At 58.9% G+C, this 20505-nt stretch overlaps 1 protein-coding gene across 5 annotated transcripts; it reads left to right on the forward strand.

Moving 5' to 3' along the window:
* The first annotated feature begins 5871 nt into the window (after positions 1-5871).
* Positions 5872-17333, forward strand: S1PR5 (sphingosine-1-phosphate receptor 5). Of its 5 annotated transcripts, none has more exons than XM_070059150.1 (3): positions 5872-6022; positions 14908-15084; positions 15271-17333. In XM_070059150.1, exon 3 carries the CDS (start codon positions 15341-15343, stop codon positions 16538-16540), a length of 1200 nt encoding a protein of 399 aa, XP_069915251.1. In that variant the 5' UTR covers positions 5872-6022; positions 14908-15084; positions 15271-15340; the 3' UTR covers positions 16541-17333. The 5 variants fall into 5 exon arrangements, with proteins under 5 accessions (XP_069915251.1, XP_051694051.1, XP_069915250.1 ...); XM_051838091.2 differs by lacking the exon at positions 5872-6022 and adding an exon at positions 9128-11266; XM_070059149.1 differs by lacking the exon at positions 5872-6022 and adding an exon at positions 11278-12200.
* The last annotated feature ends 3172 nt before the right edge of the window (positions 17334-20505 follow it).

Consider the following 20505-nt stretch of genomic DNA (forward strand, 5'->3'; position numbering starts at 1 on the left):
TACCTACGCTACGGAGCTCCTTCTGGGAAACTAGAGGACACACAGCGTCATCTAGAGGAGGGGTTCGTGGAAAGTGAAATGATGATAAGACTCGAGGCGAGCGCTGTGGCACAGCGGGTTAAGCCCGCCGCCTGCGTGGCTGGCCTCCCGTGTGCATGAGCGCCGGTTCGAGTCCTGGCTGTTCCAGTTCCGATCCAGAAGTGGAGTTACAGAGAGAAAGAGAGACTGATGTAGTCCTGTTTGGTGTCTGGCTTAACCCTTACGCCTCCAGGAGCCCGTACTGGAGCGCCCGGGTTGGACTCCCAGCTCCGATCCCAAGGCCAGCTTCCTGCACATGCGCACCCTGGGGGGCAGCGCGCGATGGCTCCAGTTATCAGATGCCTGCCGCCCACGGGGGAGGCCCGGATGGAGTCCTGACTCCCTGGAAGAACCCGGCTCAGCCCCAGCTTCTGCAGACATTTGGAGAGTGAATCAGGAGATGGAAGACACCTCTCTCTCTCTCTCTCTCTCTCTCTCTCTCAAATAAATTGATAATTTGGAAAACCTGAAGCAAATGCACCCCTAACTCTAGCGAGTGGCAGCAGACGGTGGTGGCCTGGGTTGGGGGAGGAGGGGCAGGGAGGGACTAACAAGGGCCCATGGGGGCTTTTGGGGGTGGCGGTTGCCCCAGTCACCGACCTGTTCGTTTGAGGTGCGTGCGGTTTGTGACATGTCAGTTACACCCCAATAAAGCAGTGCCTACGTTTTAAAGGCATCTAATCACGGCAGTGTGGAGAGGGGAGGTGAGTTCCTCCATGTAAGGAAAGTGCTTAGTGTGGCCAGTGCGGGACAGCTCGGGCTCAGCCACGAGGAGCGGACCACGCGATGGCAGCGTGGTGAGCCTGCGTGTCACAGGCCAGGTGGGCACGGGTGGCTCTGTCCTCAGCCAGATGAGGACCTGGATGAGGGCGCAGACTTTAAAGAGAAAGCGCAAAGGGACTGTCGCCTGGCTGGCTGGCTTTCACTCTCTCTGGATTCCTTTCTTAAGATGAACAGGCACGCCAGTCCTGCCTCAGGCCCTTTGCACTGGCTAAGACAGCTGCCTGGACCACTCCTCCCCTTCCCCTCCTTCAGATCGTGTTATTTCCAGCGTCCACACTAGGGGCAGGCATTTGGCTCAGCAGTTAAGCCGGGATCTCATACTGGAGAGCCTAGGTTCGAATCCTGGCTCCAGCTTCCTGCTTCCTGCCCATGCACACCATGGGAGGCAGCAGTTGGTGGCTGATGTACTTCGGTCCCCGCCATCCATGTGGGAGGCAAAGACGGAGCTCCTGGCTCCTGCCTTCAGCCTGGCCCAGCCCTGGCTGTTATGCCCAGCCCCCTACTCTCCTGTCTTTAATTACTTGAAATTATTTAATCCTCAGCATAGCCCTAGATGGCAGGTGCTACCATTATCCACTTTTTTTTTTTTTTTTTTAAGAAAGGTTGATTTGGGCCGGCGCCGCGGCTCACTAGGCTAATCCTCCGCCTGCAGCGCCGGCACACCAGGTTCTAGTCCTGGTAGGGGCACCGGATTCTGTCCTGGTTGCCCCTCTTCCAGGCCAGCTCTCTGCTGTGGCCCGGGAGTGCAGTGGAGGATGGCCCAAGTGCTTGGGCCCTGCACCCCATGGGAGACCAGGAGAAGCACCTGGCTCCTGCCATTGGATCAGCGCAGTGCGCCGGCCGCGGAGGCCATTGGAGGGGTGAACCAATGGAAAAGGAAGACCTTTCTCTCTGTCTCTCTCTCTCACTGTCCACTCTGCCTGTCAAGTAAAAAAAAAAAAAAAGTTGATTTATTTGAAAGGGATGTGAGTTTTTTTTTAAAGATTTATTTATTTACTTGAAAGGCAAAGTTATAGAGAGGCAGAGGAAGGGAGAGAGAGACAGAGAAAGAGAGAGGTCTTCCATCACTGGTTCACTCCCCAGATGGCCAGAGCAGTGGGAGCTGCACCAATCCAAAGCCAGGAGCCAGGAGCTTCTTCCAGGTCTCCCACGTGGGTGCAAGGACCCAAGGACTTGGGCCACCTTTCACTGCTTTCCCAGGCCACAGCAGAGAGTTGGATTGGATGTGGAGCAGCTGGGACTCAAACCGGCGCCCATATGGGATGCCGGCACTGCAGGCGGAGGCTTAGCCAAAAGCGCCGGCACTGCAGCTGATGCATTTTTAGTATATGTTCTGCCGAAGTGCGCACAGGTCAATGCATTTTAAAAAATTTATTTTCTTGAAAGACAGTTAAGAAGAGAGAAAGTCACCTAGCGGCGCCGGCACACCGGGTTCTAAGTCCCGGTCGGGACACCGGATTCTGTCCCGGTTGCCCCTCTTCCAGGCCAGCCCTCTGCTGTGGCCAGGGAGTGCAGTGGAGGATGGCCCAAGTGCTTGGGCCCTGCACCCCATGGGAGACCAGGAGAAGCACCTGGCTCCTGGCTCCTGCCATCGGATCAGCGTGGTGCGCCGGCCGCAGCGGCCATTGGAGGGTGAACCAATGGCAAAAGGAAGACCTTTCTCTCTGTCTCTCTCTCTCATTGTCCACTCTGCATGTCAAAAAAAAAAAGAAAAAAGAAAAAAGAAAAAAAGAAAAAAGAAAAAGAAAGAGAAAGTTTTGGTTTACTCCCCCAAATGGCCTTAACAACTGGGGCTGGGCCAATTGGAAGCCACAAGCGTAGAACTCCATCCGGGTCTCCCACATGAGTGCAGGGGCCCAAGCACTTGGGCCATCTTCTACTGCTTTCCCAGAGAGTGGGATTCGAAGTGGAGCAGCCAGGACTCGAACCTGCACCCATATGGGATGCTGGTGTCGCAGGCAGAGGCTTAAGTCACTGTACCACAACTGGCCCCAAATACATTTTTATAAATGATTTCTTTATTAATTTGAAAGGCAAAATGACAGAGACAGAGAAGAGAATCCATCCACTGGGCCATTCCTCAAATGCGTGCAACAGCTGGGGTTAGACCAAGCCAAAGCCAGGAGCCAGGGACTCCACCATGGTCTCCCATGGGGGTCACTGGGACCCAAGCATATGGGCCATCACCTGCTCCGTCCAAGGTGCTTTAGCAGGGAGATGGCTCAGAAGCCCGGAGTGTCTGGGGCTGGAACCAGGCACTCCAATGTGGGGTATGGATGTCCCAGGTGGTGGCCTAACCCACTGCAGCATGAGGCCCGCTTCTCAATGCATTTTCCACTTACGATGTTGTCAGCAGGGTAGGGGGATCAGGTTGCCACACTGTAAACCAGGAGCCTCTGTAACGTAATAGTCAGATACCACGAGAGCAGCCACAGTTCAAAAGGCTGACCAGGACAGGCACCTGGCCCAGGAGTTAAGACACTGATTAAGAGACGCATCCCACGGGGCTGGAGCTGTGGCATAGCGGGTTAAAGCCCCAGCCTACAGTGCCGGCATCCCATGTGGAGCCGGTTGGAGTCCTGCTGCTCCACTTCCCATCCAGCTCCCTGCTAATGCACCTGGGAAAGCTGTAGAAGATGGCCCAAGTGCTTGGGCTCCTGCACCCACATGGGAGACCTGGAAGAAGCTCCTGGCTTGTGGCCATTTGGGGAGTGAACCAGCATATGGAAGACCCCCCCCCACCCTCTGGCTCTATCTCTCTCTGTAATTCTGCCTTTCAAATAAGTAAATAAAATAAATATTTTAGAGAGAGAGATTCATCTCACTTGGGAGAACCTGAGTTCAAGTCCTGGCTCTACCCTAATCCAAGCTTCCTGCTCATGCACACCCTGGGAGGCAGCAGGTGATGCCTCAGCTACTCCCCACGTGGGAGACCCGGATTGAGGTCCGGGCTTCTGGCTTTGGCTTGGCCAACCCCGGCTGTGGTGGGCATTTGGAGAGTGTGTCAGCAAATGGGAGTTCTGGGTCTCTGCCTTTCTCTATGTCTCATATAAATAAATATTTTTTAAAAAGAGACAGAAGTGGGACGTTATAAATATATGCAGCTTCTTGTATGTTGATTACACCTCAATAAAGCTGAAAAATTGACATGGGGGGCCAGCGCTGTGGCACAGAGGGTTAACGCCCTGGCCTGCAGTGCCGGCATCCCATATGGGCACCGGTTCTAGTCCTGGCTGCTCCACTTCCGATCCAGCTCTCTGCTGTGGCCTGGGAAGCAGTAGAAGATGGCCCAAGTGCTTGGGGCCCTGCACCCGCGTGGGAGACCCGGATGGAGCTCCTGGCTCCTGGCTTCGGATTGGTGTAGCTCCGGCCATTGCAGCCATCTGGGGAGTGAACCATCGTATGGAAGACCTCTCTCTCTCTCTCTGCCTCTCCTTCTCTCTGTGTGTAACTCTGACTTTCAAATAAGTAAATAAATCTTAAAAAAAAAAAAAGAAAAAAGAAAGAAAAATCGACATCGTTCTGGTGAACGAAGGCACCAAAGCAAAATGGCCCCGGAGCAGAATTCAAGAATCTCCTAGTGACTGACTGCCGTGTGCCTGGGCCTCCCAGCGATTCCAAAAATGTTTCCGTGTGTCTCCACCCCGTTCCCACGTCCCCCAGCGACATAAATCACAGCCCCGAAGTCTCTCCCAGGCTGAGCGCTTGTGGAATAAATGACACACTCCTGAAGCAAACATAAACACGTGGGGAGAGGCTTTCTCACGACCCGGCACTTTCCTCCTCGCACTTCCCCCGCGCGCTCCGAGCCGCCCTTCCCTGCCTCCCCGGCAGCCGCTGGACCACGCGTCCGTGATAGAATGTTCTAGAAGTGAGCTCGGCTCATTGTTTCTGTTTTGGCTGAAATTTTACAAAACTCCTCTTTCGTTGGCCTAGAGGTGAACACATCCATTAGGACTCTCTTTTTTGGGTGCCGGTTCGAGTCCCGGCTGCTCCACTTCTGATCCAGCTCCCTGCTAACGGGCCTGGGAAAGCAGTGGAAGATGGCCCAAGTCCATGAGCCCCTGCACTCACGTGGGAGATCCAGAAGAAGCTCTTGGCTTTAGATTGGCCCAGCCCTGGCCATTGTGGCCATTTGGGGAGTGAACCAGCAGATGGGAGATCTCTCTCTCTCTGCCTTTCCCTCTCTCTGTCTATAACTCTGCCTCTCAAAATAAATAAATCAATCCTTCAAAAAAAATAGAGCTTACTTAAAAAACAAAAAGACTGCCTTGTCCTACGTCGGAGTACCTGGGTTCGATTCCTGGCACTGGCTCCTGGCTCCAGCTTCCTGGTGATGCAGACACCTGGGAGGGGGCAGGAGCCTCCCACGTGGGAGACCCGGATTGTGTGCTGAGCTCACGCTCTTTCCCACGTGTGACTTCGGCACACGGATCCTGAGCACCTGCTGTGTGCACCTGCTAAGTGCAGGGTGACAGGAAAACACGCAGCAGGTGCTGTCGGCTTCGCCCAGGGGTCTTGGAGGTGGGGTGAAGGTGATGGACGAGGAGGTCTTTGAAAAGCCCACGGAAAATGGGGCTGGGGCCAGTGTTGCGGTACAGCGGGTTAAGCTTCTGCATCCCACGTCAGAGTGCGGGTTCAAGTCCTGGCTGCCCCACTTCTGACCCAGCTCCCTGCTGACGCACCTGGGAAAGCAGCGGACCATGGCTCAAGTCCTTGGGCCCCTGCACCCACGGGGGAGATGTGGATGGAGTTCCTGGCTTTAGTCTGGCCCAGCCCTTGTTCTTGCAGGCATTTGGGGAGTGAACCAGTGATGGAAGACCTCTCTGTCTGTCTGTCTGTCTGTCTGTCTCACTGTCGCTCTGTCTCTCTCCCTCTGCCTTTCAAATAAATGCACAAATAATCTTTACATCAACGACAACAATGTAAGACACCCAGCCGGTGACTCATGGACACCACGTGAGGGCTGGGAGTCGTGGCCAACCCAGCCAACCCCAAACTGAACTCCTGACCTCTCTGTTGCCCCGTGCCGCTCCTGTCTCGGCTGCTGGAAGTTCATCTAGAGACCGCTTAAGGGTCACAGGAAGCTGTTCCGACCAACGCTGGGAAGACCACGTCCACATGGTCCAGGCCGATCAGATAAGTCTGTCCCCCAGGCGAGGTGATTGGTTGGTTACAACATCAGATCGGAGCTGAGCCAATGAGACTTGATCCTGGGCCCCCTGGTGGACCCCTGGGTTGATTGGAGGCTGCGTGGGCACAGGGGGTCCACAGGGCTGAACCTTTGCCACCTGGAGGGAGGTGGGTGAAGTGAAAGTTGGTCAAGCTCAGAGAGTGACACCAGTGCTGCTTCCTTATTTATTTGCAAGACTGTGTGACATAGAGCTAGAGAGAGAGAGGAAGGGGGGGAAAGAGAGGGAGAGAGGAAGAGAGAGAGAGAGAGACAGAGGGAGAGAGGAAGAGAGAAAGAGAGGAAGAGAGAGAGGGGGAGAGAGAGAGAGGAAGAGAGAGAGGGGGAGAGAGAGAGAGGAAGAGAGAGAGGGAGAGAGAGGAAGAGAGAGGGAGAGAGAGAGAGGGGGAGAGAGGAAGAGAGAGAGAGAGGAAGAGAGAGAGAGGGGAAGAGAGAGAGAGGGAGAGAGAGAGAGGAAGAGAGAGAGGGAGAGAGAGGAAGAGAGAGGAAGAGAGAGAGAGGGGAAGAGAGAGAGAGGAAGAGAGAGAGAGGGAGAGAGAGAGGAAGAGAGAGAGAGGGAGAGAGAGAGAGGGAGAGAGGAAGAGAGAGAGGGAGAGAGAGAGAGGAAGAGAGGGAGAGAGAAAGAGGAAGATAGAGAGGAAGAGAGAGAGAGAGGAAAGAGAGAGAAGAAGAGAGAGAGGAAGAGAGAGGGAGAGAGGGAGAGAGAGAGAGAGGGAGAGAGAGAGAGGAAGACAGAGAGAGGAAGAGAGAGAGAGAGGAAGAGAGATCTTCCATCTGCAGGGTCACATACCAAACGGCCACTATGGCCAGGGTTGGGTCAGGCTGAAACTAGGAACCTGGCGCTCCATCCAGGTCTCCTACGTGGTGGCGGGGGCCCAAGTACGTGGACATTTTCCATTGCTTTTCCAGGCACGTTAGCCGGGAGCTGGATCGGAAGTGGAGCAGCCAGGATTCGAACTGGCGCTCCTATGAGGTGCTGGCATTGCAGGCACGGGCTTAACTCGCTGCACCACAACACCAGCCACTCCCCCCGCCAAGTGGCATCTTAGCTGGCGCACCAAATGCCAGCCCCAAATTGCATACTTCAAATAGATGAACGCTAAGGCATGGGGATTGTATCTCAGTACAACCATCTAAAAATCAGCAATACTGGGGGCAGGTGGGTAGCCTGCAAGGGAAGACGGTTTGGAATACCTGGCTGGATTCCCCTGACCCCAGCTCCCTGTGCGTGCGCACCCTGGGAGGCAGCAGTGGTGGCCCAAGTCCTTGGGTCCCTGCCACCCACGTGGGAGACCGGTAGAGTTCTTGGTTCCCACCCATGGCCCCAGCCCGTCCCCAGTCACTGCATTCAGAGTGAACCTGGGGACAGGAGCACTCTCCTCCCCACCCTAAAATAATATAATAACTGTATCTGGGGCCGGCGCTGTGGCGCAGTGGGTAAAACCCCAGCCTGCAGTGCCGGCATCCCATATGGGCGCTGGTTCAAGTCCTGGCTGCTCCACTTCTGAACCAGCTCTCTGCTGTGGCCTGGGAAAGCAGTGGAAGATGGCCCAAGTCCTTGGGTCCCTGCACCTGCGTGGGAAACCCGGAAGAAGCTCCTGGCTCCTGGCTCCTGGCTTCAGATCAGCGCAGCTCCGGCCATTGTGGCCATTTGGGGAGTGAACCAGCGGATAGAAGACCTCTTTGCTCTCTCTCTCTCTGTAACTCTACCTCTCAAACAAATAAATACACTTTTTTAAAAAATCGTACTTGATGGCCGGTGCCGCGGCTCACTAGGCTAATCCTCCGCCTTGCAGTGCCGGCACACTGGGTTCTAGTTCTGGTCGGGGTGCCGGATTCTGTCCCGGTTGCTCCTCTTCCAGGCCAGCTCTCTGCTGTGGCCAGGGAGTGCAGTGGAGGATGGCCCAAGTGCTTGGGCCCTGCACCCTATGGGAGACCAGGATAAGTACCTGGTTCCTGCCATCGGATCGGCGCGGTGCGCTGGCCGCAACACACCGGCCGCGGCGGCCATTGGAGGGTGAACCAACGGCAAAAAGGAAGACGTTTCTCTCTGTCTCTCTCACTGTCCACTCTGCCTGTCAAAAAAATAAATTAAAAAAATCGTACTTGATGACATGTAGCAAGCAACATGCTAAAACTTTTTTCAAATAAAAAAAATTTTTTTTACCAATGACCACATTTCTGCACACAAAATCACTGTAAGAAAGAGACTTTTGTCTCCATTTTACAGGTGGGGAAGTTTAGCCCAGAGAGGTTAAGCAAGCTGTCTGCAGTCACACAGCAAGGAGGTGTCCAGACCCGAGAACTGCATTTGAAGCCACTCAGACCTGATTTTGGGGGGGGGGGGAACAGGCAGAGTTAACAGTGAGAGACAGAGAGAAAGGTCTTCCTTCCGTTGGTTCACCCCCCAAATGGCCGCTATGGCCAGCGCTGCGCCAATCCAAAGCCAGGAGCCAGGTGCTTCTCCTGGTCTCCCATGGGGTGCAGGGCCCAAGCACTTGGGCCATCCTCCACTGCACTCCCTGGCCACAGCAGAGAACTGGCCTGGAAGAGGGGCAACCGGGACAGAATCCGGAGCCCGACCGGGACTAGAACCCTGGGTGCCGGCGCCGCAGGCAGAGGATTAGCCTAGTGAGCCGTGGTGCCGGCCTAGACCTGATTTTTGCCCTACTCCCAGTCTCACCTCCCCTCAGCCTCACCTCCCTCTCTACTCCTTGCTCACCCTGAAGCAAGCAAGCTCATGCCCGACTGAACTGATCTCAATTTCTTGAACACACAGCGGCCTCCCAGCCTCCCTCCCGCCTAGCCTGTGAAGTGAATGTCTAAGTGTGAGGGGACAAGAAGGGGGGGGATGCTGACTCAGGGCCTGGGAGAGGAGAGGCGTGGGGGGGCACCTGGCGGGGCTGCCTGGGGGGGGCTCCTCCTCTGCCCCCGCAGGGCGTGGCCCCAGACACACCTGCACAGGGCTCAGAGCCATCTCCCTTCTTTGGCCTGCGTTTAACCTGTGCTGTAATTGAAGCCACTCGTGGGAGGGTGAAGTCACCGGGCGGGGGGGGGGGGGCGATGACAGGAGGGCGGCGCGGCCGTGCCGGAGCCCTGCCCAGTCCCAGTCCCTGACATAGTTCCTTTCCTCCCCTCCGCCGTCACACAGCCTCGCAGAGTCTAATAAAATGCACGGTGTTGCAACCGAGTGCTTTTTAGCCCCAAAGAGAGAAGCAGCGTGGATGTCCATGGCAGTGTGGACAAACCGCACAAAGCTGAGCCGAGCCGGGGAAGCCCACCGCCCAGGGTCGCGTGGTTTTTGCCTCCAGTGGTAGGAAACTCAGGAAAGGCGGCTGGGGCCAGGTGAGGGGGTGGGGGACCCACTCCGCATTGCTAACATCCCATCATACGGGCGCTGGTTCGAGTCCCGGCTGCTCCACTTCCCATCCGTCTCCCTGCTAATGCGCCTGGGAAAGCTGTGAGATGCACCAAGTCCTTGGACCCCTGCACCCATGTGGGAGACCCATGTGGGAGTTCCTGGCTCCTGGCTTCATCCTGGTCCAACCTGAATCATTGCAACCACTTGGGGGAGTGAACCAGCAGGTGGAAGAGCACTTTCTCTCTCTCTCTCTCTCTCTCTCTCTCTCTCTCTAGTTTTACCTTCAAAGAAATTAAACAATTATCTTTCAAATATTTTATTGACTTATTTGAGAGAGTGAGGGGCGGGGGCCGTCCTCCTCTGGTTCAGTCCCCAAACGCCCGCAATGGCCAGGACTGGATCCGGGCTGAAGCCAGGAGGCAGGGAGACAACACAGGTCTCCCACGTGGGTGGCAGAAACCCAAAGACTTGAGCCATCGTCTGCTACTTCCAGGGTGCGCCTCCACAGGGAGCTGGGGTCAGGGACGGAGCCTGGACTCGCTGGAACCCAGACACCCCGGTACGGGATGCAGGCGTCTAATCACTGCGGGGTGCCTACCTACCCCTACGCTCTTGTTGGCAGAGACTTGAGGTGGCGCAGGAGACAGGGAGCGCGGGAGAGACCCGACGAACTTGCCTTCATAGCAGACCCACTCTGGAGATGACCTTGAACGCCTTAATCCATTCATCACACGAATCCATGAATCCATTCAGGACAGAGCCTAACCGTCTGTTCCCCTGCTCTTGTCTCACCACGGGGAGTTAATCCCAACATAGGGTTTTGCAGGAGAGGCGCCATATTCGGAGTGTGTGTGTGTGTGTGTGTGTGGACTAACCCATGTTGACACTCGTATCTGATTTATTTTCTTATCTATTCAAAGAAACATGAGTTTGTACTGATAACATTAGAGGAATTAACTAGCGGGTTAATACGTATGGCACACAGACGGCTTTTCAGCCCTAGAGTGTCTTTCAATAATTATTTGCAATTTTTCTTTATTTACTTATGTGAGAGACTGAGGCGGGGAGAGAAGAAGAGAGAGAGAGGGAGAGAGAGAAAGCAAGCGCTCCCTTCACTGGTTCACTCCCCCAAATGCCTGCAATGGCCAGGGGGCTGGGCAGACAGAGTTGGGAGCCAGGAGCTCCATCCAGGGGTCCTATGCATGGTCAGTGGCAGGAACTCAATGACTGGAGCCGTCTCCCGCTGCCTCCCAGGGTCTGCATGAGCAGGAAGCTGGAATCGGGAGCCCAGAGCCTGGTATCAAACCCAGGCGCTCTGCTGTGGGATGCAGGTGTCTCAGCCCCTTAAGCTAAATGCCTGCCCGTGATTTTCTGCCTCGTTTATCTATACCCCAATGAGAAACAAATGTACCTATGTGTCAGTGTGTCTGCCCAGCGTAGAGATCTGTGTAAGGGCGATATCTCACTGAGCCAGACACGCGGACCCTGTGGCCATGAGCTGGTGCTGGCCCTCAGGCCTCCAATCTGAGCCACCCTGGAGCTCCAGGGCTCCAGTCTGTGTCCATGGGGATGCGGTCCGTGCACAGCAGCCAAATTCAAGTCCCGGTGCTGTGCGGGGCGGGGGGGGGGGGAGCGCGGCTGAGGAGGCACAGGGATCTGCGGCAGCCTTGGGACGCATTTTTTTCCTTCTGCAAGACACAGATGTCACTCAGCCTGAGTGGGTGCAGACCGGGTGGGGCGGCCCCTGTGGGCGAGGGCCCTGGCAGCAGAACCAGCCCAGCAGGTGTGCTAGCCCAGGCACGCTCCAGGCTGGGAGCTGCCACAAGACAGCGAGATCCTAAAGGCCATCGGTGGTGAGAGGTGGCGGGGGCAGGGTGGCGGTTGTGTCTGAGCTGCGAGACCCCTTCTAATCCCCTGGCAGGAATACAGTGGCGACCAATGGTTATCGGGGCTAACATTGAAAGAGCTCCCACTGTATGCCCCAGCTTTGTTCCCCATTTCCCCTTTTTTAATTTATTGATTTGAAAGGCAGAGTTAAAGAGAGAGAGAGATCTGGTTCATTTCTCAAATGGCCACAACAGCTGTGGCTGGATCAGGCCAAAGCTGGGAGCCTGGAGCTCCATCCAGGTCTCCCACGCGGGTGCAGGGGCCCAAGCACCTGGGCCATCCTCAGCTGCTTTCCCAGGCCATTAGCAGGGAGCTGGATTGGAAGCGGAGCAGCCGGGACTCAAACCAGCACTCATCTGGTTTGCTGGCATTGCAGGCAGCGGGTTAACCTGCTACACTACAAGGCTGGGCGCCCCACCCACCCCCGTCCATTTTTTCTTTCATCTTCAACAACCACCCTGGGACTGGATACTGTGGGTGCTGTGATTACTGGCTCCAAGATAAGGCTCCTGGGGTTCAGAAGGGGCCGCCCTGGCCCCGGGTCCAGGGTGTCTGAGCCTGGCTCCAGACTTAGAACCCTTAACCTTTTAAACGTCTGGGCTCACAGGAGCACCCAATAGACCAGCTGAGGAAATGCAAGAGCATGGGGATTGCAGGGTGCCATTGACCTTGGGGAGAACAGGGCCAGGGCCAGGAAGGGGTCTGACCAGCTGGGATGGTTTTGGGGGAGAGGCGCTGGTCCCCAAGCTCAAGGGTCCGGAGCCTCCAGCGCCCTGGGGAATCCCTGTGTCTCAGGGGTTGCAATTCATGGGAAAGTGGCCAGAGCTGGGGTGCTGGGCCAGCTGCGGAAGCCCAGCCCAGCCGGAAGAGCGCCGCTCTGCCCCCCAGGGCTGGTGAGAGGTGAGAGGGCCGCCTGGGAGGTGTGAAGCAGCTGCCTCCCTCCCCTGGGGTGTGGCTTCCCCTTTGCACAAGGAGGTCACTGGGTGCCTGCTGGCTACCAGGCCCTGTGGGCTGCTGCTGCCGCCGCCGCCAGGGCTGTAACAGGGGCACCAGCACTGAAGGGTTAATGGCCCGCCCCCATGCGCCGCATTGGCTGATTGCCCCCCCGACCCCCACCCCGTGCGTGAGTTTCATTGGTCAGAGCTCCCAGAAGCGGGTTCTGCCCGCTTGGGAAACTGCGGGGGTGGGAGCCACAGGGATCCCCAAGGGACTAGTTGGGGGCGCGACCTGTGTGGATCCCCGAGGGGCTACACCCTTAGTGGTTCCTCCCAGAAGCGCCCCCCTCCCCCCATTCACCCTCAGCCTCAGGCTCCTGGAGCCCTCCCAGGCTTCCCCCCACCGGCAGGGCCTGGGGTGGCGGGAGCAAAGGGCGCTGTCCCTGCCGAGGTCGCGACTGACCGCAGCTCCCACCCCCACCCTATCCCAGGCTGTGGTCGCCAGGCTGGGGGAGGGGCGCTGGGCCTGGCCAGGAAGCTCCGGGAAATTGGGTGGGTGGGGGAATCGTGCGGGGCCAGCAGCTGCCTGGGAGAGGCGTGGGAAAGATAGAGAGAAGCAGAGACAGACACCCCCAGAGGAAGCGAGACCCTCATTCCTCTAGCTCGCTCAGCGGACGTGTTTGGAGTACCGGCTCTGTCTCTGCAGTGCCCACGACAGACTCATCCCTGTCCCCCTGACGCTGACTGTCCGGTGAGGGCGAGGGGCAGGACACAGCCCAGACACACAATACATGGGTGAATCGCATAGTTAGGAGACATCGGAGGGGGAGGGGGGGCGCGGGAGCCCGGGCGCCAGACCAGCCAGGCCCTCCTTATTTGGGGACAGGAAAGTTCCCACCCGAATCCCGCCTGCACCTGCCCCTCCTCCACTCTCCCCAGGCCGGGGGTGGGAACGGGGGAAACGGGGAGGGGCCCGTGTGTGCGGAGCCGCCCAGCCTTCTCTGCTGGGGGCAGGGTGCGGGGAGGAGGGCCAGGACGCAAGACCCTCCTCTCCCCTCTGCCTAAGACCCTTCCTAATCTGAGCCGCCTCGGGGTCCCTCGGCGGGCCGATTGGGCGTCCTTCGGGGCAGCCTAAGGGATCCTACTGGGAGACGGCGGAGAACCGGGGAGGAGCCCGCGCCTGGGCGCTGGAGGACGGACGGGACCCCTCTGCCGGCGTGGGAAGCGGCTCCGGCTGCGACCGCCCCTACGGAAGGACCCACCCGCTCGCTCGTCCCCGGGGTCTCCCACCGCGACGGAGCGCCCCTAGGAGGGCAGCCCAGGCTCGGACGGGGGAACTGAGGGCGCGCCGGTGCCAGTCGCCGCCGGGGCGATCTCCGGTGCCGCGGCGGGTGGCACCGGCTGGCAGCCACGGGCTCAGTGCCCGGGCCCCAAAGGGAGGGGGCGACTGCCTGCGACCGCCGGCTCGGCGCGTCGCGGACCCGCCCCCCGGCCTCCCCGCTGCAGCCCCGCCCCCCGGAGCCGTGTCCGCTCACTCGGCTCCAGGCGCGCGACTGCGGGGCGCGCACGACCAGGGCGCAGGGTGAGTGTGCAGCCCTGGGTCCTTGGGGGCGCGGGGCTCGGCTCGGCCCGGAGAGGCTCCCTTGGCCACTTTTCTGGGTCTGGAAAGGCGCAACTTCCCTTACCGGAGTTCCCGATTCCTTCCTGGAGGCCATAGGGTGGGGAAAGCCGGTTAGCTCCGGCGGGACTGGAATCCCCCAGTCTCGTCTCCTCCTGGCCCGGCCACTGCAAGTTTCGCTGCCTCAATTCTTCCAGGCAAGCTGCGGCAAGGGGGTTGGTGCAGACGCCGAGCTGTGCCCGCAACAGAGAACGCAGAACCCGTGTGTCTGCGCATCCATTCCCCGCGGCTCCTCCTTGTCTGTCTTTATTTGTTCAGGGTCCCTCCCTTGTGTGTGTGTGTGTGTCTGTCTGTCTGTCTGTCTGGGGGCTCGCGGTGGCTGGGGCAGCATTTCTGCCTGGCTGTGTCTTGTGTGGGAGCCTGAAGACCTACGTCTGCTTCTATACAAAATTTTCCTTTTGAATCTCAGTTTCTTCATCTGTACATTGGGGCTACGACAAGAGTTGTGGAGAGGATTACAGGGTGCAGTACCAGGATGGGAAGTGTCATTATATTGTAATGGCATGTGTGGCCCTCGGGGAGCGCCCGTCTGTGCCTCTGGGCAGATACATCAGTCTTCTGGTGTTTTGTGTGTGTGTGAGCGGGGTGGGGGTGGGGATTGGGGGGTGGGTGGGAGGTGGCACGTTTGCATGCAAGAAGGGGTCTGCGCAGGAGGAGGCCTGGGGTGTGTGTGAGGCTCTGAGCCCCAGGCTGAATGTGGGCAGCGGCTGTGAAATTGTGGTCTGTGCCACTGCGTGTGAAGCCGTGTCTCTGTGTGTCTTTGCCCGTGTCACCGTGTCCATGTATGAACGTATTTTTGTATTTCTGTGATGGTGTCTGACTGTGTTTTTCCTCTTGTATATGGGCCCGGGTCTGGGTGTCACTATTTATATACAGAGAGAGATTTTCTATCGTTAATTCACTTCCCAAATGGCCAGCAGCCAGGAGCTTCTTCCGGGTCTCCCACATGGGTGCAGGGCCCAAGCACTCGGGCCATCTTCTTCTGCTTTCCCAGGTTCATCAGAAGGGAGCTGGATCGGAAGTGGAGCAGCCGGGACTCGAACTGGCGCCCAGATGGGATGCGGCCACGGCTTTATCGGCTGCGCCACAGCGCCGGGACAAGTTCTAACCACAGGCTAGCCGCTCACACACTTGTCTGGTGGTGAACGTGTCTCAGGGTAACCTTGCTTGGGTGTGTTCCAAGTGTCCCTTTTTGGCGGGATCGGGTGTCACCCTGCTCCCTCACCCCCACGAGATTGTGTGGTCCATGGACGCCCCCTTTAGGCCCCCGTGTGCGTGAGGGACGTGCGGGGTGGTGGGCGGGGGTTAAGGCTCCAATCTCAAGAGCTCCCGGCCCATTCGCTTCCTGCCTCCGCAGGCCTCCGCAGGTGCGCGCCGCGGGGGAAGACGGCGGCTCGATCTCTCCGCAGCCTTGGGGCGGGTGGCCCATGGAGCCCGGCCTGCTGCGACCCGCACCGGTGAGCGAGGTCATCGTCCTGCATTACAACTACACCGGAAAGCTCCGGGGCGCGCGCTACCAGCCCGGCGCGGGGCTGCGCGCCGACGCCGCCGTGTGCCTGGCCGTGTGCGCGCTCATCGTGCTGGAGAACTTGGCCGTGCTCCTCGTGCTCGCGCGCCACCCGCGCTTCCACGCGCCCATGTTCCTTCTCCTGGGGAGCCTCACGCTGTCTGACCTGCTGGCCGGCGCCGCCTACGCCACCAACATCCTGCTGTCGGGGCCGCTCACGCTGCGACTGTCGCCTGCGCTCTGGTTCGCGCGTGAGGGCGGCGTCTTCGTGGCGCTCGCCGCGTCGGTGCTGAGCCTCCTGGCCATCGCCCTGGAGCGCCACCTCACCATGGCGCGCCGGGGCCCCGCGCCCGCCGCCAGTCGGGGTCGCACGCTGGCTCTGGCGGCGGCCGCCTGGGGCGTGTCGCTGCTCCTGGGGCTGCTGCCCGCGCTGGGCTGGAACTGCCTGGGTCGCCTGGACGCCTGCTCCACGGTCCTGCCCCTCTACGCCAAGGCCTACGTGCTTTTCTGCGTGCTGGCCTTTGTGGGCATCTTGGCCACCATCTGTGCGCTCTACGCGCGCATCTACTGCCAGGTGCGTGCCAACGCCAGACGCCTGCGGGCGCGACCCAGGGCTGGCCGGGGCGCGTCGAGCCGCGCACGGCGAACGCCTCGCTCCCTGGCGCTACTGCGCACGCTCAGCGTGGTGCTCCTGGCCTTCGTGGCCTGCTGGGGTCCTCTCTTCCTGCTGCTTTTGCTGGACGTGGCGTGCCCGGCGCGTGCTTGTCCTGTGCTCCTGCAGGCGGATCCCTTCCTGGGCCTGGCCATGGCCAACTCGCTTCTAAACCCCATCATCTACACACTCACCAACCGCGACCTGCGCCACGCGCTCTTGAGGCTCCTCTGCTGTGGCCGCCGTCCCTGTGGCCGAAGCCAGAGCGGCTCCCAGCAGTCCCCGAGCGTGGCCGGGGCTTCGCGTGGCCTGAGCCGCTGCCTGCCCCCGGGCCTGGACGTCAGCTCCAGCCGTTCGGAGCGCTCCTCACCCCAGCAGGATGCACTGGACACCAGCGGTTCCGCCGGCAGCCCCGGTGCGCCCATGGCCGCCAGGACCCTGGCACTGGAGCTAGCCGCACACTCGTGACCTCGGCCCGCCACTGCCACCCGGAGAGCTGTTCTACAGATTTTCTTTCTTTTTGGAAAGGCGGAGAGACAGAGAGAGGGAGCGCGGCACAGAGACTGCCCGGCCACGGCTTCACTCCCCAGGGGCTGGGCTGGGGCTGCAGCCGGGGCACCCAGCCTCCCAGGGTCAGCAGCAGCAGGAAGCCGGAATGCAAGAATTTGCAGAAAACACAGTGGTGGAGGGAGAAAAAAGACGCAGAGGGGGCGTGCGTTTATTGCCGCCAACCCCAACAACAGTGAACAGACCAAAATCCTTGCCCTGTGGAATTAGCATTTTGGCGCGGGAGACACAGACAACGACAGAGTGGCCACATAATGGAGATGATCCCAGTGACCTAGAAGGATGCCGCGGTGGCCTGGGGGAGGCCACTCTGCCGAGGTGACGTGAGCTGTCCTGGGAACACCCGAGGGAACGGAGTCTCAGGAGGCGGGAACCACATGTGCAAAGGACCTGAGGCTGCAGGGATCCAGGAGGAACGAGAGACAGCCCCGGGAGGTGAGGCAGAAGATTGTGCAAGGCCTTGCGGGCTGCAGGCAGGACTTGGCTTTTGCTGTGCGTGGACTGGAAGTCATGGAAGGACTTGCCCCGTGCAGGTGCTCACGAGCGCCCTCTGCGGGAGGCACACAATAGGGCCGGAATTGGGTGTGAGGACATTGCCCCAGCGCCTCAGCCAAAACCTGACAATAGCACTGCTCTGTGTGCCGGTGTCGGCTTGTTGATAAAATATACAAATAAAATAATAAGAGCGATACAAGTTCCCGGTGCTAGCCCAGGGCTCAGCTTCGGTCCCCCTTTGCCAGGGTAGGTTTCCTTGTCCCCATCTGACAGCGGGATTCCTCTCCCAGTGTCCCTGCCCTGGCTGTCAGGCTTCAGGCCGCTGGGCTTGGTATCCCCAGGCTCTCCCCACAAGGATCCCACGAGGCGTTCTTGCCTGGGGGCGATACCAGGCCCCCTGCCCCCGTCGGTGCCCATAAAAGGCTGGCCAGGGCCCCCAGGCGCATTCCTGACCTCTGAATGGCCGAGTTGGCCCAGGGGGCCCGGGTAAGGGGCATCTGGCTTCGGGCTCAGCCCGCGGTGCGCCGCCTTCCGGTAGGACTTGGAACTGCAGGCCGTCGGGAAGAGGTCGGCCGCCTGGGGGACTGGAACTGCCCTTGGCGGCCACACTCAGCGGGCACTGACCTGATTTCCGGAACACCCACGCTGTCAGCCTGGGACCGCGATCCCAGGTCGCTCTCAGGACTGGCCCACATCCCCTCCTTTGCCTGGCACTCCTGCCCGCATCAAGGGTTCTCAAATCTTCCCGGGAGACCCCCGAGGCCACCCCAGTCAGTGGTGTGGTTATTTGGTGGTGGGAGATGTTTAGATTTTTTTTTTCATGAAAAACAAAAAGCGCACAGAGGGGCGGGTGTTAAGACAACACGTGGGACCCCCGCGTGACATAGCTGCCCACGGCCTGGGTTTGAATACTGTGCTGCCTCTGATGGCAGCTTCCCGGGAACCCACACCCTGGGGGGCAGCAGGTGAGGGCCCCGATACTTGGGTCCCTGCCAGCCACCCATGTGGGAGCCTTGGATGGAGCCCCTGGTTCCTGGCTTCCGCCTGGCCCAGCTCTGGCTGTTGCAGCCATCCGGGGAGTGAACCAGTGGATGGAAGACCTCTCTCTCTCCACTCCAGAGCCTGCAAAGCCAGCATCTCCTATCAGAGCGCTGGCTCAAGTCCTGGTTGTTCCAGCCCCCTGCTAATGTGCCTGGGGAAGCAGCAGAGGACGGCCCAAGTGCTTGGCCACCTGCCACTCATGTGGGAGACCCGGATGGAGTTCCAGGCTCCTCGTTTTGGCCTGGCCCAGTCACGGCTGTTGTGGGCACTGGGAGAATGAACCAACAGGTGGAAGATCTCTCTTTCTCTCTGTCTCTCCATCTGTCACTCTGCCTTTCCAATAAATAAAAATAAATCTAAACATACAATTAAAAAGCACCCAGTTCCCCTTTTGAATGGACATCAGTGTTGGGGTTCCCAGAGAAACTTCCAGAACTGTTCTGTGGCTGAATCTGCCGAGATGTAAATGCACCTGCTGTCTTCTTCACCCGCGCCCTCCGCTTTGCTCACTCCTCTTCAGCGTCTCTCGGGGGACTGTCCCCCAGCCACACGTCTGCACTGTGTTCCCGCCCTGGTCGGCTTGGTTTGCCAAGACAGATGTCATACCTGGGTGGCTTGACCACAGAGATGTATTCCTCTCGGATCTGGGAGCCGGATGGGCCCGGATCAGGGTGCCGGCATGGCTGTGTTCCGGTCAGGGCCCTCTGCTTGGCTGGCTGGCGTCTGCCTTCCTACTGCGCCCTCACGAGGCGGAGCGAGCTCTCTGGTGTCTGTCGCGATGCCACTTTGTGTATTTTAAAATGTTTATCTGTTTGTTTGAGAGGCAGAGAGAGGATGGGAGAGAGAGAGGATGGGAGAGAGAGGGAGAGAGAGAGAGAGGGAGAGAGAGGGAGAGAGACCGTCCATGCTCTGGTTCACTCCCCAAGTGCCCACAACGGCTGGGACCCGGCCATGCCGAAGCTGGAAGCCGGGAGGAACTCAGTTCCTGTCTCCCAAGGTCCACACTGGCAGGAAGCTGGGGTCAAAGATGGAGCCACGGGGCCGGCGTTGTGGGGTAGGGGGCAGAGCCAACGCTGGCATCCCCTGTGGCACCGGTTCAAGTCCCAGCTGCTCCACTTCCACTCCAGCTCCCTGCTGATGGCCTGGGAGGCAGCAGATGACAGCCCAGGTACTTGGGCCCCTGCCACCCACATGGGAGACCTGGATGAAGCTCCTGGCTTTGACCTGGCTCGACCCTGGCCGTTGGCGCCATCTGGGGAATGAACCAGCAGATGAAAGATCTCTACTTCTGTCTCTCTGTTACTCTGGCTTTCAAATAAATAAATCAATCTTTTCAATCTTTTTTTTTTTTTTTTTTTTTTTGACAGGCAGAGTGGACAGTGAGAGAGAGAGAGAGAGACAGAGAGAAAGGTCTTCCTTTGCCGTTGGTTCACCCTCCAATGGCTGCTGCGGCCGGCGCTGTGCTGATCTGAAGCCAGGAGCCAGGTGCTTCTCCTGGTCTCCCATGGGGTACAGGGCCCAAGCACTTGGGCCATCCTCCACTGCACTCCCGGGCCACAGCAGAGAGCTGGCCTGGAAGAGGAGCAACCGGGACAGAATCCGGCGCCCCGACCGGGACTAGAACCCCGTGTGCCGGCGCCGCAAGGCGGAGGATTAGCCTAGTGAGCCGCGGCACCAGCCGTCAAATAAATAAATAAATCTTAAGAAGAAGAGGAGGAGGACGAGGAAGAGGAGGGGGAGCCACGTGCAGCAGTGTGGACACGGGCATCTTAATGTGGGTCACTCTCCAGACGCAACATCCACGCTGGGCCAGGCTGAAGCCAGGAGTCAGGAACTCCATCCTTGTCTCTCCCGTGGGTGGCAGGGGCTCCAGTCCTTGGGCCACGCCTGCAGCCTTCCCACACTGGTCGCAGGAAGGTGGGTTGGAAGCGCAGGCACTCTGATATGGGTTGCCGATGTGCCAGATGGCGCTTACTTCCACGTGCCCCAACACCAGCCCCTGCCACTTCGTACCAAGCCCACGGAGCATCACGCAGGTTGCTACAATTCTTTGCCACAACAGACCTCATATTGCAGTAAGACTGTGCACATAACACTTTTTTGCACGCTTGTGAATGTCTCTTGGGTACATCTCTACAGGCAGCACGGCTGGCCCACGGGGCCTGCAGGTTTGGTTTGGAGAGATGTCAGAGGCTGTGGGTTACAGTCACGGCTGGAGCGCCCCCCTCGGGAGCTTCCCGGAACTGCAGCTTCACACAGCCCAGTGTGGGGAGCGCTCCACCCCAGCCCGGTTCAACCCCAGACCCAGAGCCCGAACATCAAAAGCCCCC

Source organism: Oryctolagus cuniculus, chromosome 16 (genome assembly GCF_964237555.1).
Source record: "Oryctolagus cuniculus chromosome 16, mOryCun1.1, whole genome shotgun sequence".
Classification (NCBI taxonomy): Eukaryota; Metazoa; Chordata; class Mammalia; order Lagomorpha; family Leporidae; genus Oryctolagus; species Oryctolagus cuniculus.